We start from the raw sequence: 17,741 nt of genomic DNA, 5'->3' as shown, positions 1-17,741 counted from the left end.
GCTTATGTATTTGCGAAAGGCGATTTGCCGCTCCAAGAGATGCGCCATAGCTGTGTGGCTGTGATCCGTCTATCTCTGTTAGACGTCGCAAAAGGCGAATGCGCGGATAAGGTCGTTATAATGGTGGCGCGGAGGGCACAGCCTTCTGGATGAGTCAACAGGCCAAGCCCTGACATGTTCCGTTAGCACAAACGAACCTTTCACGCGGCACGAAGTTCAAGAGAAAGTAGCACACAGACACTCTCGACATTTAGGAGTTGTTTGACCGAGGTTTGGACGATGTGGAACTTATGAATTTGCATAACGATGCTAATGAATGGACTTGGAAACCACGTAAGTATTGCCTTGCCTATTGAGCTATGAAGGCCTTGCCTAACTTAGATCGTGACGTGATTGAGGGATTGTTGGATAAAAACCGGTCGAGGGTCTATGCCAGACGTATGGACAGATTGAAGAGTATCTCCAGTCTGCTTATGTTCCAACTTTCGAGAAAGTCAAGAAAGACACAAAGAATCTCCGACACCACGAGGTCCGTGAGCACTTATGCTTGGAAGACCAAAAGCGAACTGGGCTGGAGAGGAGTTAACGAGGGCAGGAGAGACTGTAAAGGATCGGTGGCAGAGAGTGTGGATGAGACGAAGGACCTGCACGTGGTGATAGATGGATGTCTCGCTGTAGCAGTCGGGATCGTAGCAGGAATCTGGAGTCACGGTACTTATACCGGTCTTAGTTGGTGCACGGCTTTGGTGTAGGAATTGAGTTTTGCCTTCCTGATATCCGCCGCATCCAGTAGATTGACCCTGAGTACCCACTCAACCCACATTGCTTGTGCTGCTGTCGGCTTACTGGCGCACTTCCTCGCGAATATCCGATGGCGCCCACTCCCGAAAGCACCTTGCTGCCAGAATCTCCAACAGCGCTACCTAAGTTGGAAGGTCGCCGCTCGTCCCGGTGATGAGAGGCTCTACAAAGGTAGTAACTCAAGAGGCCGAGCAGGTAATACTTAAGTAAGCATAGTCGAAGGCTTCCAGATACCCTATCATCTGGATAACAGCGGCGCAGACCACCAGGATGTGCATGAACGAGTGGGAGCTGCACATGTCGAATCCTCCAGGCCACCAACTTTCGGGAAACCTCATCTTTCGAATCAGGTGTCTTAGGATCAATTTTTCTCCTGTATGGGCAAAATGGGAGACTCACTGCATAAAGCGCGGTTCCAGATAGAAGACAGCCTATCTTTGCCACCAGAGTATAAATGAGCGCTTTTTTGCTCATCAGGTCCAGTCCAAACTTATCGAGCCCCTGAATCAATGGCGCCACAACGGACATGCCCGTTGCTACGAACACCAGTGTTCTCATGGAGCGATATTTGTGGCTCTGGAGCTTCGGATGGATGTTCGTAATAATGGTCAATGCCCCAAAAACCCCAATCTATTGACCGATGAAGACAGTGTTAGATCCGATTACCAGTCCTGGCACAGAAAAAGCCGAGCTTATGGAGATCAACTAACCATAGACCAATAAATATTGCGTAGCGCAGTCTCACACCAAAAGATTATGTATACTCCCAAGATAATGTCACCGACTATAAAGATCCCTATACCGAGCATATCCAGTCGGTGGCAGAGATGGTCCACCGCGTAAGAGTGATTCATGAAGGTATGATAAAGAGCCGAAAATGTAAAGCAAATGCTCGCCGTAAGCATAAAGGACGAGAAAGCAACAAAATCGGTACTAGTGACTCTGGAATATTTGCCAGCAAGGTACTGCAAGATATACCACTCGCCGAGGAGGAAGACAACCGCCGGAATGAGATGGGAATATATGTTGACCGTCTCGTTGTGGAGAAACCACCAACTGCGGAACGAGGCGCGAAACGAGCCCGATATGGGCCGGTAACCGTGAAGGATCCACTGATTGTTGTCGTGTTGAAACCATTCCGGCATCTTATCGAACGAGAGAAGAGCCGGGCGTCCTGCCTCACCGGACCCGGATGCGTCGTCTTCCATTCCCTGCCCTTTGCGCACCACTGACTCCTTGGGCGGAACTCGGAGACGGGGTGCGGACGCCATTTACTGTCGCGCCTGGTGATGTGTAATGTCTGAAGGCCGGGATTTGAGAGTGAGTAAGAATTGAATCGAAGAAATGCGTTTTCTCTTTGCTGCGTAGTCTTTTTGTGTCTTGCGAAGTTGGGCCACGGCTCTTTTCTTCGGTTGGTTGGGCCTGCTAAGCGCCAGTCTCGCTGGGCTGTCTGCATGGGCTTACTCACACCTCTTCGGAGACCCGGCCGGATGGACTTTTTGCCAATCAACGCCTCAAACATCCTAGTCTCCGATGCGCGCTCCCCGGCTGGGGCCGTGTGTCAAACAACTGCACAAGTTGCAGTCCTCAGGAGGAGCGCGGGGAGGAGAACCGCACGAATATTTCTACGACGGTGAGAACTATGAGTGCAGTGATGTCTGCTATTGTCAATATATGTGAGAAACTACTCTTCCCTTTCCAACTGCCCGCGAGCAAGCAAGCGGACTCAACGACCAACACTGTGAAGTTGGTGTTTTGTTGTGCTACAGCCTCCACTTGCGAAATAACAAACTCAATGGATGTCTTGTCTGCTAGCAAGCAAACAATTTCGCAACCCATGGAATTGATAAATGCCCTAAGCCAGCATATAAAAAGACAACATCCAAATGCAGCCGCATCAATATTCCCCAGAAGGTGTGTGGCGCCCTTCGTCTCGCTGATCTACGGCCTTGTGGCTGTCAATGTAATGTTTAATAGCTCCGGTAAAGTGCAGCTTCGACGGAACTTAAATCATGTAATATATGCTAACGTAATCCACGGGTCACCCGGCCACACGGGTCACCCGGCCACTTTTCAGGTACTCGTACGACAATGTATAAGATAATTTAACCACAACGCCTTAAATCAATTGAAACTATGAGGAATCCTCTTCTTCAGAGGCAGATACAACTTTCTGACACGTACGAGCATTATGGCCGGGCTCGCCGCAGACGCCACATCGTCGCGCGCGCGTTTCTGGCCTCCTCGTACGACCAGTATTCTGACTCGTTTCCGCCCTTAACTGCTCCGTCGCGTCGATTTGAGCCTTCAAATCTTTTGCCTGATCAATTGTTAGGGACCCTCCTTTCTGTAGCTGTTTTCTTTTCGTACGACGACGGCGGCTAAGGCGGTCGTTTGCATCTCGAAGTTCGGCGAGGTCATGGCACATAAGGGTCTGCTCGTGTACCATCATTGTGATTCCTTTATTAAGCTGCCGCAGGCTCTCAATAATAGACGAAGGAGAGCTATTCTGGTGTCGTACGATGCGATTTTTAATATACTCTGTCTGCGATTCGGCCTCAATTGGGTTATTCGGCGTCTTTGAAACCCAAGGGGGTGGCAGTCCAGCAGAGGAACCTGGCGGTGTTGGCGTGTGAAACTTCACATCCAGCTGCGAAATTACATAATTCGGGTCGTACGGTACTAGGCCAGTTGCTCTAAAGCCTGCCTGGATGTTTGACTTTGTTATCGCAGCGTCGTACGCCTTATAAAAGGCTGGGAGGAAGTCCTCCTTTGAGATGTGGGTAATATGCGCCCGCATAAGACCCTCGATTTCTTTACCGTACGCCCGTTTGAGAGGGCTAAAGCACCCAACATCGAGAGGCTGGAGCTTATGTGATGAATGAGCAGGCATACAGAGCGTCACAATCTTCTGTCCCTTGCAGTAGAGCTCGAAATCGACGGAATGGTGGCTCTCGTGGCCGTCGAGGATAAGGAGGCGGTAGGTGCCCTTCGTACGACTCTTCGTATGGAAATCGAAGTGTTTTACCCATTCTAGACCTCTCTCGTTCGTCGTCCAGCCGTTATCTGAAAGCGCGATTACCCAGTCGGCCGGTAGAGGGCTATTCGCGGTCCAGGAGTCGAGGTGGACCTTCCCTGCGAATATGATATATGGCGGGATCGAATAGCCGTACGACGCGATGCCCTGGATTACTGTAACCCATTCCTGATTGCCTTGTTGTACGGCTCTTGGCTTACCGCGTCGGTCGGAGGTCGTAACGACAGTCTCGGCGGAGATCTTGCCCATCGCGAAGCCCGTTTCGTCAAAGTTATAGATGTCGTCATCGTGGATCCCGTATTTCGCGACTATGTTTCGTACGAGCTCAAACCACGCGCGATACGCGTCCGGATCTTCGCAAAGGACCCTCTGGTAATCGATTCTTCGATTAAAACGCGTACGGAGCTCTGGTCGTCGTCGTACGAAGGTTGAGGCCCAGTTCGTCCCGACGCGTCCCGCGTCGCGTTCGCGGAGTAGTCGATCCGCCATTTCTCGCACACCACTTAAGCGCGGCGGAAACGATCGCGAATCTAGGTCGATTATGTATCGTACGATATTGTCCTCTTCGTATGAGGTCAATTTCTGGCAGGATGGTCGGATATCGCGTTTTGGCTGTACACCACGTCGTCGGTCTTGGAGGGTCGTACGAGGGACTTTGTAGATCTGCGCAGCCTTTCGTACGCTTAATTTTGGGTCGGATTGAAGCGCATTTAGCGCAAGAATAAGATCACTTTCAATTGATTGTGGTGGCATAGCTATTCGTAGAGAAAATGAGGAAAGAAGAGAAGTGGCTTAAATTGGACGAAAGTGGCCGGGTGACCCGTGTGGCCGGGTGACCCGTGGATTACGTTATAGCTAATTTATTAGCTGAGTTATAGCCGAGTGACAAGGTAGCGATTTTAGCGATTTTGGTGGGGTTTGGGGTGGTCGCGAAGTACCCTGGTCGCGAGACGGGGGGCAGACTTATGTACCCGCGAGCCACCCTGGTAAAAAGGAACTAGCTCCACGTAAAACGTGTTACTGAGTTACACGATGTTACATAACGTAATCCACGGGTGAGTGAGCCACACGGGTCAGTGAGCCACTTTTCCCCCATTTTGAATAGATAACCTTCATTTCCTTATTTCTCCACCAACAATCATGGTACGACAATCAAATGAATGCGATTTGGTTCTAGCGCTAGCTGCGCTTAAATCTGACCCAAAATTAAGTGTACGAAAGGCTGCATTACTCTATAATGTATCCCGCGCAACCCTCTAACGACGACGAGACGGCCGAGCTGCGAAATACAATACCCGACTACCCTGCTAGAAATTGACCTCGTACGAAGAGGAGAGTATTATACGATACGTAATCGACCTAGACTTGCGATCATTTCCGCCGCGCCTAAGTGGTGTTCGAGAAATGGCGGATCGACTCCTCCGCGTACGCGACGCGCTACGTGTTGGAACGAACTGGGCCTCAACCTTCGTACGACGACGACCAGAGCTCCGTACGCGTTTTAATCGAAGAATCGATTACCAGAGGGTCCTTTGCGAAGATCCGGACGCGTATCGCGCGTGGTTTGAGCTCGTACGAAACATAATCGCGAAATACGGGATCCATAATGACGATATCTATAACTTCGACGAAACGGGCTTCGCGATAGGTAAAATCTCCACCGAAACCGTCGTTACAACCTCCGATCGACGCGGGAGGCTAAGAGCCGTACAACAAGGGAATCAGGAATGGGTTACAGTAATCCAGGGCATCGCGTCGTACGGCTATTTAATCCCGCCGTATATCATCTTCGCCGGGAAGGTCCACCTCGACTCCTGGACCGCGAATAGCCCTCTACCGGCCGACTGGGTAATCGCGCTTTCAGAAAACGGTTGGACGACGAACGAGAGAGGCCTAGAGTGGGTAAAACACTTCGATTTCCATATAAAGAGTCGTACGAAGGGCACCTACCGCCTCCTCATCCTCGACGGCTACGAGAGCTACTATTCCGTCGATTTCGAGCTCTACTGTAAGGAACAGAATATTGTTACGCTCTGTATGCCTGCTCATTCGTCATATAAGCTCCAGCCTCTCGACGTTGGGTGCTTTGGACCTCTGAAACGGGCGTACGGTAAAGAAATCGAAGGTCTTATGCGGGCATACGTAACCCATATTTCAAAGGAGGACTTCCTCCCAGCCTTTTATAAGGCGTACGACGCTGCAATGACCAAATCAAACATCCAGGCAGGCTTCAGAGCGACAGGCCTAGTACCGTACGACCCGAATTATGTGATTTCACAGCTAGATGTGAAGTTTCATACGCCGACACCGCCAGGTTCCTCTGCTGGACTACCACCCCCATGGGTTTCAAAGACGCCGAACAACCCAATTGAGACCGAATCGCAGACGAAGTATATTGAAAATCGCATCGTACGACACCAGAATAGCTCACCGTCGTCCATTGTTAAGAGCGTACGGCAGCTAAGAAAAGGAGTCATAATGATGGTACACGAGCAGGACCTTATGCGCCAAGAGCTCGCCGAACTTCGAGATGCAAACGACCGCCTCAGCCGCCGTCGTCGTACGAAAAGAAAGCAGCTACAGAAAGGAGGGTCCCTCACGATTGATCAGGCAAAGGATTTGAAGGCTCAAATCGATGCGACGCAGCAGTTAATAGCGGAAACGAGTCAGAATAGTGGTCGTACGAGGAGGCCCGAAACGCGCGCGCGACGATGTGGCGTCTGCGGCGAGCCCGGGCATAATGCTCGTACGTGTCAGAAAGTTATATCTGCCTCTGAAGAAGAGGATTCTGAATAGTTTCAATTGATTTAAGGCGTTGTGGTTGAATTCTCTTATACATTATCGTACGAGTACCCTGAAAGTGTCTCATTCACTTGTGTGTCTCAGTCACTTGTGGATTACGTTAACTATAGTGTATATCCTCGAATATTGAGCTACCATGTATCGGAGAGAAGATTAGAGCCCACCTTTATTCAAGCATTTAAGCAAACGAGGAAACGATAGTCAAAGGCGCCCATCATGATCTACGTGTCCCTAGATGGAGGTGAAATGTAAGATAAAAAGGCGGCCAGTCGAGCATGCAATACCCAACTTTGTGTCTGCATCCACTGTGGCCCATCCAACAACTTGAGATCGGAGTTCTGGGTGAAGCCAGAGGACCGGCTGCGAGTTTCTCAAAATCCATGCACCATCCGAACTGACACCATAGCGTTGGCGACCGGCCGTGACGGACATGTTTGGATGTGGATCCAAGATGTACTCCACGGCATTCTCCATACGGACTATTCGAACACCGGTATAGATATACGTGTCAGTCGTGTCGAGTGAGATAGAGCAATTAGCAAAATCTCCGTATGTCGCCTCGCACGTGCCCGTAGCTGCATCCCACAGCTTAACTGTCTTATCAGACGATGCCGAGACAACGCGGCGGCCGTCTGGAGAGAAGGCTGCCAAGAGGACCGAGCCGGTATGGCCCTCGAGTGTCGCCTGACATATGCCCGTAGCTGCATCCCACAGCTTAATTGTCTTATCAGACGATGCCGAGATAACGCGGCCGCCGTCTGGGGAGAAGGCTGCCGACCGGACCCAGTCAGTATGACCCTCGAGTGTCGCCTCACATGCGCCCCGCCGCTCCAACAGTTCCGGTTCGCACTCGACCCAGTCCGGTTTCTCGCCGCGGAAGAGCCTCCGTATTATACTTTGAGCAGGACTGAAAACGAGTGCCGAGGCGTAACATTGCAGTGGCCGGCTCTCAATCGCTGGCCGGAAGCCTCGTAGAAGACGATACACGTCAACAACTATTGTCTGAAGACCTGAAGCACTCTGACGATCCTGCTCTATTCAGTAACTTTGACGTGCAAAAGTGCATATGAAACATACCTGAATGCACTGTTTGAGACCCTCTAATGCAACGATGCTGTCTGAAATGCCACGTAGTAGACTCAACGCTCAATCCAGTAGAGAGCTTTATTCCGCAAGAAGCTGTCTGCTATTCCGCCGTCGCGTGCGCTGCTGCTTTCAACCTGATCCGTAATGGCATCCACTAAATGATTGACCCAGTAGACGCAGCAATACCTAACTGTCGAGAGTGGGTCAGGCGTCGGCGGTTTGACTTTCTCGATTGGGAAGCCTGGATCGTGTAGATTGTAGTTGTCGCGCTTCAGTATGCTGGACATAGCCGCGATTGAGTTCTCGAGAATCCGGCTGTGAACAGCTGGCTGTCCGTTGGGAAAAAGAACAACCGTATGCCACTTCGTCAAGAAGTCCTTGGCCGCCTGGTGGACAAAGTATGCCTTATCTTCACGAATAGTGAGGAACGAGCCGCAGAGGCTGATGATCTCCTGTAGCGATTCGCAATTAGTACCTATATCCGAGGAATCTCCGATCAAAGTCATCAGCTCGGACAGCGACGGTGGGCGATAGATCGTTGCTATAACTCCAAGAACCTGCGTACAGGGTTCGCTGTCCTCTGAGGCGAGAGTTTGCTCCATCATTCGTTGATATAGAGCATCAAGGCCCGGAGGGAAAGACTTGACTTTCTGTAACGCGTTCCCTTTGCGAGTCTTCTCGAGTTCTTGACAGACCAAGGCAACCCAGAGAAAGGTACCGGCTGCGTTCGATGACAGATAGTGGTAAACTTCCTTGGCAACGTCATCGCGGTAACCCTTCCGTCGTGAAAGCTCGGACACCTTGTGCTCGATGTACGTATTGACGGCTTCTGTAACTGAAGTTTCATTGACCTCAAGCGAGAGCCCGTGCGCCACTTCGCTTAATGGTTCCTCAATTTGAGGCCAATTACGGCTTGAAATGAGCCATTTCGCTCTGGTCGTTCGCGAAATTCTAACCACGAGGTCGAGAAACACTGGCAGATCTTGCAAACACTCGTCAAGAGCGTCGACCACAAGGACAACTCCCTGAAGTTTGGGATCTTGGAGAATGTTCTCGAAGATTTCACATAGCGCCTGCCAGCCGTTGGTGTCTTCGAAAAGGTCTCTGCCGGCGGCTGCGTGCGGCTTCTCCATGTGAGAAATGATGGAGGCGTCCTTCTTGAGGAGCATGTAGATTAAGCTGCGCAATGCAGCCTTCGCGGTATTGATGCGCTCGTCTGTGGCCTGGAAAAGGAAGTAGGATAGAGTCTGTCCCTCGGTGCGCATCCTCTCGAGTTCGTCGATGATTCCGCAAAGTAGCATGGTCTTGCCCTTGCCCGGATCGCCTTTGACCCAGCGTAGTCGCTGGTCGGCATTGTTGCGCCACTGGCGAAAGTCCGGGTTGTCAAGCACCCATAAGTAGGAGTCCCTGAGTAGGCTGCCCTTCATGCTCTCGATGCGCCTCTTATCATGGCGAGGATCGGTAACCCGTAAGTCGGCAATGCATTGCTTGGCTGCCTCGCTGATCGTGTCCTGACCTGTAAACAAGAATGCATACCAGGACAAACTGGTCAGCCTGTGCTCCAGCTGATTGGAAGCGCATGTGAAGCCATGGACGCTTACCAATCTCTCGTCTCAGTCCGAGGAATGCCTTCTCCTCCCCCTCGCTGTAGATAAGTGGCATGTGAACATCGAAGATGCCAAACATGCAGTACGCAAGGTCTTCAGGACGCTTGGTCTTGCGCTTTCCCAGCCAAGAGAGTCGCTCGTTGATGCTGAAGTCAGCCAGAGGTTTCCCCCGAAGAGCATCAACAGGGACTCCTGTACATTCGTGGAGCAGTATCTCTAACGTTGTTTTGTTGCCCAGTGCTTCCCCTTCTGCTGAGAAGAATTTGACCGACTTTGGGACGATCAGCTCCTGTAGTGTCCAGGCCCGGTGCCACCATTGACCCGCGCGAGTGCTGATGGTACCGAGCGCCTGCATGGCGGCCTGGAATGACTCTCTGGACGACATGCACTCGGGAGCTGCACGAGTCGAGCTGCCCTCTTGGGGATGGAACGCTGCCATGTACTTGATAACGGCGACCGCGCCTTCTGCGTCGACCCGTTTGTCCTGGAGGAATGCGCCCATATACACGAGACATTGGTCGCACTTAGAATAGATGTCGCACATTTTCTGTACCTGCGCGGTCTTCTCTCCCGGATCGGACTGGTTGATGCACAGCTGATCAATCCACAGTGTCCGCGTGTCAGCCTGCAGACGAAGAAGGTGGAGGATGGCCATGACACTCTGTGTGATTGCGAGCCGCAGAGACGGCGACGAGGGAGCATCATGCTCGTCTTGTTGGCGACCCCGCCGCTGGCTAACGACTTCGATGTCGCCGAGGTCTGCACTGCTGCCCCAGACGTACGAAAGCGCTTCATAGAGCGGCGGCCTGTCGAGCGCCGTCGGGCGAAGTTCACAGCGTAGAGGCTCATTACCACTGCCGGCAAAAGCACTAGCAGGCGGAACTCGTCATCGGCAAGGGCCTCCATTGTTTCCAGCGGGTGCTATATTAGAGCTAAGCTATTGTTAGTACAACTAAAGCGCGCAATGTAATGGCAGAAGTGAGGGGTAAGGCCCAATGTGCCACGTGTCTGGTCATGTCAGCCTTAGCAACTGCGGATAGACAATGGGTAATTTAGATTCATAAGTGCGATGAACACGAAAGTCAAGCATAGAAGAATAATTATGCTAAAACTGTAGGCTCTACGTAGGTGATAACTAGAACATGGCATTATAAAAGATGAAGGCGTATTTGAATCAGTAATTGTTTGTTCTTACGGACAGTCTGTAGCTTCAAAATTCCCCAATCGACATGTTATTTGATCCCCCGCTCATGGATCAAGCGGTTAATTGCGCAGGAGAGAAAGATATCTTAAGGAACACGACAACCGTTTTTACAAAGAGCGATACTCAAGAGAGCAGCATAGTCTATTGGCTTCACCTAGATATTTAGCTTTCTAGCCGGACAGCAGCCCCGAAACCCTGATTCAAAAGTTGAACTCAGAGGCCGCATCATGATACAGCAATTCTCCCCAAACGGTGGTGCCTCAGTAGGTTGGGCCGAACCGCGCCTGTCGGCTTATACCGAGATCATGTAATATCGCCTACTGACGGATTTCTGTTCAAGGGCAATTGATCGTACATCTAGATAAGGCTAAATCTCCATATACAGATTGTATTTCCGACGAGGTGAACTGTAGCGTGTGCACCCTAGAGTGGAGGAATTTCCAATGCCTCAGCACAGCTGGCTGCATCACGGCCAGGTTCGTCGATAAACATCGCGGATCGCGCCCGATTAAGTCGTGATGCTTACTGCCCTCTTCTACATAAAGCCCCCAGGATCCCATCTGATTCTTATTCAGGGCATCAGTACGAGCGTACGCCGTCATGTCCGTCGGTCCCTGCATTTCCGGCTGGCTCGTTGCCGTCGGGCGCACCAGTCTCTTTCAGTGTCTTTGATCACTGAAGCGTCAACGAACTTCACAACCATCATCCTGGCTTTCGATTTCAACCCCATAGTTGCAGGCATCACGCCTGCCGGCAGTGTCCTGTCTGCCACAGCCTCAATCTATGTCCTCGCGTGTTTCATCTTCTTCAACAAAACCTAGCGTCCATTTCGATATGCGCTTATGTTCAACCTCTCTCTAGCACGTCTATGCCCACCAACTACCATACAGGACCCGAGCAACCACTCGAGGCTACACAGCAACAACAACGATAACAACAAGGGCCGCATGTCGAACGCGCAGCATCAGTCTGCCCACATCCACCCTCTACTATCCGATAAACCACTCCCACTACCTCCAACCTTCCGGCTACCCTCCTTCTCCGCTGCAGTCACAAACATCAGCAGCAGCAACCGCCCTATCCCAGCCCGCGAACCCCCTTACAGACCCGCCGGCAATAAACAACGAGCTAAGAATGTAGTTCCGCCCGTGCTCGCGTAAAGTGGAGCGTGATATCAAGATGCTCCTGCTGAACGGATATCCGATCGCCTACGTAATCCTGTGAATCCCTGATATCACGAAGCGCATCATGGAGGCGACGGGGCACACCTCGAATACCCGCGCCTTGCCCATTCTGCAGGCTTCCACGCAGTTCATCGGTTTTGCTAACGCGGTTACGTATGGGCGCAATCAGCAGTAGCGGGGACGGTGAATGCGGTGGTTGGGCTCGTGCCTCCTTCATCATTGAAGGACGTTTTATACCAAGACGAGTTCCAATACTGCTGTTCGGGGTGATGCTTACGGCGTTGTGTGCGTGCTTGAACCTCCTTGTGCAACATTGTGTCCTTGTCCCGCCCCCAACCATGTTCTCCGTCCGTTGAACCCCTTTAAGAGCCCAAACCGGCAGGCCGCACACGTCTCCGCGCAAACGCTACCATGAGATATTACATTCCGACGTAACAGTCTTTGCAGCCGGCATCAGCTCAATCGGCGCAAACTCTGACTTGATCTCCCTGTAGCCCGGTGCGGCAACCGAATCATTCAGCGCTTGCAAGACCTCATATACATGAAACGCGTGGTCCGCACCCATCCTCGGCCGGCGCCCTTGCTTGATAGCGGCAGCCAGTTCCGCGAGACCGAGCGCCATATCCATCTTGCACGCGCCGCCACCAGCATACACCGGCGGCGTTTCAGCCGGTGTGTCGATCTGTATGCCTCGTTCTGACGATGGCGCTGACACGCCATTGGTATGTGTCCCGTTGGTTGTCTTCGTCGTGACAGCGGGCAGCAGCAGCGGCGACTCAGGACTCTCCTCTGAACCTCGCGCGCGCGTGAACTGGACAGGTGCATCAAAGTCCCATACCTCAGGGACATGCAGGATGCCTTTATCCCCGGTGATAGTCATCGAGCGATTCCTCCTTGAAACGGTACCGATCGTCAGCCGCGCCACCACACCACTCCTAAATTTCAACACAGCGACGCTGAAATCCGGACCGACTTCGGGGGCTGGAACGGCGTCCATCTTCTCCGGAACCAAAGTGTGCGAGAACGACGTCAAACTGGTCGCGGGCCCGAAGATGCTCGTGAGAAACCCAACCTCATAAGCAGCATGCTCCCATATGCAGCCTACCCTGAACTCCGTTTCCGCTGGCCAGGAGCACCCCGCGCCGCTGGACCAGGTGTGATGGGGGAGCTTGTGAATCGGCCCGTCGTCGAGTTCCGCGTACACCACCCGCGGGATGCCGATCGCGTTCTCCCGCGTGACGAGCCGTGCGAGGGTCTGCATTGAGCGGCCGAGGAAGTTGCACGGTGCTACTGCCAGGATGCGGTTTTGCTGGGACGCGATGGTGATTAGGTCCTTCGCATCGGTGGGTTTGATGGCGAGCGGCTTTTCAGAGTAGACGTGCTTCCCAGCGAGGAGGGCTGAGCGGGAGATGGAGTGGTGGGTGGCCGGGGGCGTGAGGTTTACTATGGTCTGTATGGATGGGTTGGACAAGATTTCTTGCAGGGAGGTTGCGGCGGGGATGTTGTAGTGTTTTGAGAATGCTGAAAGGCGGGTAGTGTCGATGTCGTATGCTGCTAGGGGATGAAGCTCGGGGTGATTCGCGAGCGTGTCGGCATAGTATGCGGCGACGAAGCCGCAGCCTACGAAGGCGATGTTCATGTTGGCGCTGGAATGATCAATGCATAGGGGTTTGCTAGCTATTGTGAGGTTGAGGGAAGTGCCGAGCTTCCCAATCACAGTCGTGGTGATATTGCTCGACTCAAGCATCGGGGGGTTTAGCTCGATTTGATTGGGTCGACAGACAGTGGTCATGTATCAAGAAAGGATGGTAGGGTTGAGTGCGAGCTTGGACAGAATGATTTGGGTTTATATTCGAGAAGACATTTTCCTAACTTCATTCAAAGTAAAGTGTCCGCGTTAGTCAAGACGGGGTTTTATAACAAGGTACAAACAGCCCTGCACCAGTTTACTGTCCTCTACATTTGTGGATGGCCTTTAACGTAAATGTCTGCTAGGAACACTTGGCCGTGACCCTGGACCGCTTCCCCCGGACTTCTTGTGCCACGATCACACAGGGGCGATATCGGTCATGGCTATGGATGGAAACTTTCTTCTCTGTCCGGGCCAAGACGCTAGGTGTCGTAAGCACTAACGGGAGCTGGCAAGAGCTGAAAGCACCAGCCAGGATAAGCGCACCATCTCCAGGACCATATCCAACCGTACGAGCAAAACGTGGGCCGAATTCTCCAAGTCAAACATGATGCAGCGGGGTGACCCATATCCCTGGCACCCTGCCGGGTCTCGACTTCTTTCTGTTCTTGGCAGAGCATTCATCCCCCACACCCAGCTCCAAACAAGAGTCGGTGCTTACAAGGGATTCAAATCCCCGCAGAGTCTGCCCCCACACTCCGCACTTGTGATAAACATAGGCTAAAATGCACGGCTCGTATGCCCTTGCATCCCGTCATGTCTGATGATGCAGGACGTCGCAAAAACAATGAAAGCGCCCAAAGGAGTTCGCATTGCAGGTAAGATGCAAATAGGCTAAGGTACGGTCCGCCTACCACTGGGGATGAAGATTGTGGTTTGGGTGGCAGGGATGCAAGTAAGACGTGGGCAATGCGGAGTAGCCGAGCCTTCCGGGCATTGCATGAATGCTGCCACCGGAGTTTAGCAATGGCGTTACAGTTGGCCAAGAATCCATGCCGATAGCTGTCCGTGGTGTAAGTTCCCTGACCGTGGAGCTGGATGGGCGCCTGCGTTTTGCCGGGACAAGGCGATAGTTCGGCCGATTGCGGCGGATATCCCAATGCTGGACACGCCGCCGGGATCGGGTTGCTGAGAAGGCACCGTCCAGAATGCCACAATCGCATATACCAAAGCTGTGCAGGTGTTTCGTAAAACTAGTTCCTCTTGACGATAGCAGTTTTGGTCGTCGACAGAGTTGGATGTGGATTGGCAATGGACAGAATGAGGGTGAATTATCTATCAACATTTCGCTTGTCTCGTAACTTGTAGAGTCCGTTAAGCGCGACTACTTGTCCTGCAAAATGACAGATTCCTCCTGCACACCATCAATTTTGCCGGGCGCCTGATCCTCCGACATGGCCTGCCTCTCAACGACAGTCTTGAGCACAAGCACTCTCCGCTCAGCGAACCACGAGACCACAATAGCCATCGAAAGCGCAGCCACAGGGATCAGCAGCGCCGTAACGACTGCCGTGTTGAGCACCTCCCGAAACTGCTGCCTCATCACCTCATCCATGGTCTTCATGCTCTCAATCATCCTCTCCAACCCATTCTGTGCGAAAGCAGCTGCTTCCTCAGCCGGCACGATCTCCCGCAGTCCGTTGTTCAGGAGACCGACAAAGAGATTCTGAGCGATACTGACGCCCACGGCCCTGCCGACCTGCGCGGACACGGCGTCCGCCACACACGCGCTCGCCAAATCCTCAGTGGAGCTAACGCCCTGAATAGCAACAAGCGTGGTGGACACCGCGAGGCCGAACCCGATACCCGCAGGGACCTGATAGCCCAACAATTCTGCCCGGGCGCTGTCCGTGGAGAAGGTGTGCATCAGGACCGCCCCCGCAAGGAAGATAGGCGGACCACCCCACAGGAAGGGCAGGTAGTGGTTCCACGCGCTGATGGCGAGGTTTGCGATAATGGAGCTGACGATGCTGGATATTGTGGAGGGGATCTGGTACACAGCGGACATGGTGATGCTGATGTCGTGGACTGTCTGGAAGTATGTGGCCAGCATGCTGGCGTGAATCATCTGGGCCATGCCGTAGAGGGCGGAGAAGGAGATGCAGACTGCTATTGTGCGCTGTTTGAATATTCGGAGGGGGATCACCGCGCTGTGAGGTGGTTTAGCGTTGATTCGCGCATGGTGTCCGGGTCGATTATCGAATAGACAGGAGTGCGGGCGAGGTCTAAGGACGGAAAAACTCACTTGTTCTTTTTCACAGCCAGCAGAGCGACGAAGGCAACTGCAGAGAGCCCGGAGGCGAGAAAGCATCCCCATACTTGGGGCGAGGCGAATGGCGCGACATTGCCGCCCCATTCCAGCCCGAGAAATAGAGGTACCAGGCACAATGCTAAGAGAACACTTCCGAAGGGGTCACATCGCCTCAGCTTCTCCAACAAGGGCAAGAGTCTCTTGTCGTTGAAGTCCCTTGGGACGGCAAACCACACAAAGAAGAGAGCACCGAAACCGATAGCTATGTCCAATCATCATGTCAATACAAAGAAAATCAGGGCAGACGATCAGGCCGGGGTAACCATACGTACGCAAGTTGACCCAGAAATTGAACCTCCACGTAACAGCAGAGCTCGTGAAGACACTACTCAAGGTCGGCCCAGCAGCGAACGCGACCGATTGCAGTGCCATAAACATGGCGATGATGCGCGGCCGCTCCCGCAGAGGGGCAAGATGTCCGATTATTGCGAACGCGCCGGCCGAAACACCGGCGGAGCCGCACCCAGAGATGGCGCGGCCTAGGATGAGAATGGGAGACGATGACGCGGTCGCGCAGATGATGGAGCCTACTTCGAGCACTAGGACGCATGTCATGTAGAACCATTTCTTGTCGTAGTAGAGAATAAGACGGGCGAAGAATGGCTGGCATGTTACCATTCCGAGGAGGTATGCGCTCGTATACCAGCCGATGTGGTCGATTCTACCAAACTCGGAGGTGATTACCGGGATTGCAGGCCCTTGTCGGGGAGATGATGCTGTGTTAGACTTTGCTTCAAGGTTCCGAGGAAGCAAACACAAGGGCTACTATGCGTAAAAGTGTGCTCACCAAGAATGGTAGTGTCAAAAGCGACGACGACGTTGGTGAGGGCCAAAGCTAATCCAAGTACGTACAGACGCTTACGGGACAGGTCTGGGACCGCTTCGGCGGCCGCATGATTGGCAGATACTGGTTGATCTGGCAATTCTGCTCGGTTAATATCCGTGACCGTGGTTGCTGTCATGATTTCCCCCGTTGATCTTGGTGGATAGGAGTGTGATCTCCTTTGCCTTGCGTCAGCGAAGCCATGTGGTTTCCTTTTCGCTGCACCGGAGTTTGGTCAAAGCAAAGCAGACAGGAGCGCCCCGGCATCGGCCCTGTTGGATCTGATTCTCCCAACGCTGTGCCTTGCTCGCTTCATCGCGTCAATAGGGGCTCAAGACGACAACTTCTCCTCCACCAATGGCATAAACATCTCCACGCGAGACCCCATCCGGTCGCATCAGCACGCGGGGGCCATGGAATTTTGCCAAGAAACGCCACCAGACCCCGTTATGGGGAACCCTTCATAACCGGTCCGGGGAACCGGCGACTCGCGCGTAAGCGTGGCATCATATGCAGCTGCATCTTGGTCCCTGAGCACATCATCAGCTTACAGCCTTATCGTGGTGCGACGTCGGACGGAACATGCACCTTTCCCCTCAGCTACAGACGCGCCAGTTTGCAGGCCAAACTGCAACAATGCATCTTGGCGCGGCGGCCAAGGGCTTAGATGACGACGACTACATGCCGCGCACTCACGGGTGCGACGGCTACCAAGACGAAGCTGCGACTTGGCAACAGCTGAGATCGATCATTTCCCCACGAGAATTGGTCACTCACGTCCTGAAAGTGTATGATCGAGTGGTACAAGGGTGCAAAGGAGAGTTGTGAGGAACAGCACGGCCCGGCGGTCCTGGAATAGCTGGGTGGGAGTGCCCCTCACGATGCCCTGACGACGTAAAAATACCTTTACAGTGCACGCCTTGGTGAACGGCTGGCCCATAGACCGACTGACGGGGCAGGGATGCCGAATTTGGGAGGGCTCTAAACGAGCCAAGGCTCTTGCTTACCGGGCTATCCGTGTCAGGGTTTAAGCCACGTGGGTTTATATATGACCGGCGCCAAGCAGGCATCTCGGGGCCGACAACGGAACTAAGCTGGAAACTTCTCAAACTGCAATTCCAACGTCTCGTCTGGAAAAGCATGGACCAGTTTCAGGTGAGGCCATATAATAGCATGGAGAAAGGTGCTTTCCATGG

At 52.8% G+C, this 17,741-nt stretch overlaps 3 protein-coding genes across 3 annotated transcripts; all 3 read right to left on the bottom strand.

The window, feature by feature from the left end:
* Positions 1-918: 918 nt before the first annotated feature.
* B0I36DRAFT_299664 (hemolysin-III related-domain-containing protein) lies at positions 919-2,072 on the bottom strand (the record flags this gene model as incomplete). The annotated part of the gene is made up of 3 exons (XM_046151986.1): positions 919-1,139; positions 1,201-1,431; positions 1,512-2,072. The coding sequence occupies 3 exons, from the start codon at positions 2,070-2,072 to the stop codon at positions 981-983; spliced, it is 951 nt and encodes a 316-aa protein (XP_046004756.1). The 3' UTR covers positions 919-980.
* A 5,707-nt stretch (positions 2,073-7,779) lies between these two features.
* On the bottom strand, positions 7,780-13,360 carry B0I36DRAFT_369647 (uncharacterized protein; the record flags this gene model as incomplete). Its single annotated transcript, XM_046159812.1, has 4 exons — positions 7,780-8,178; positions 8,422-9,242; positions 9,328-10,202; positions 12,153-13,360. The coding sequence occupies 4 exons, from the start codon at positions 13,358-13,360 to the stop codon at positions 7,780-7,782; spliced, it is 3,303 nt and encodes a 1,100-aa protein (XP_046004755.1).
* Positions 13,361-14,735: 1,375 nt separating this feature from the next.
* On the bottom strand, positions 14,736-16,684 carry B0I36DRAFT_436582 (major facilitator superfamily domain-containing protein; the record flags this gene model as incomplete). The annotated part of the gene is made up of 4 exons (XM_046162833.1): positions 14,736-15,561; positions 15,657-15,924; positions 15,995-16,261; positions 16,510-16,684. 4 exons carry the CDS (start codon positions 16,682-16,684, stop codon positions 14,736-14,738), a joined length of 1,536 nt encoding a protein of 511 aa, XP_046004754.1.
* Between the last annotated feature and the right edge of the window lie 1,057 nt (positions 16,685-17,741).

Source organism: Microdochium trichocladiopsis, assembly GCF_020744255.1.
Source record: "Microdochium trichocladiopsis strain MPI-CAGE-CH-0230 chromosome Unknown B0I36scaffold_14, whole genome shotgun sequence".
Taxonomy (NCBI): Eukaryota; Fungi; Ascomycota; class Sordariomycetes; order Xylariales; family Microdochiaceae; genus Microdochium; species Microdochium trichocladiopsis.
This window is presented reverse-complemented; position numbering and strand designations above follow the sequence as displayed.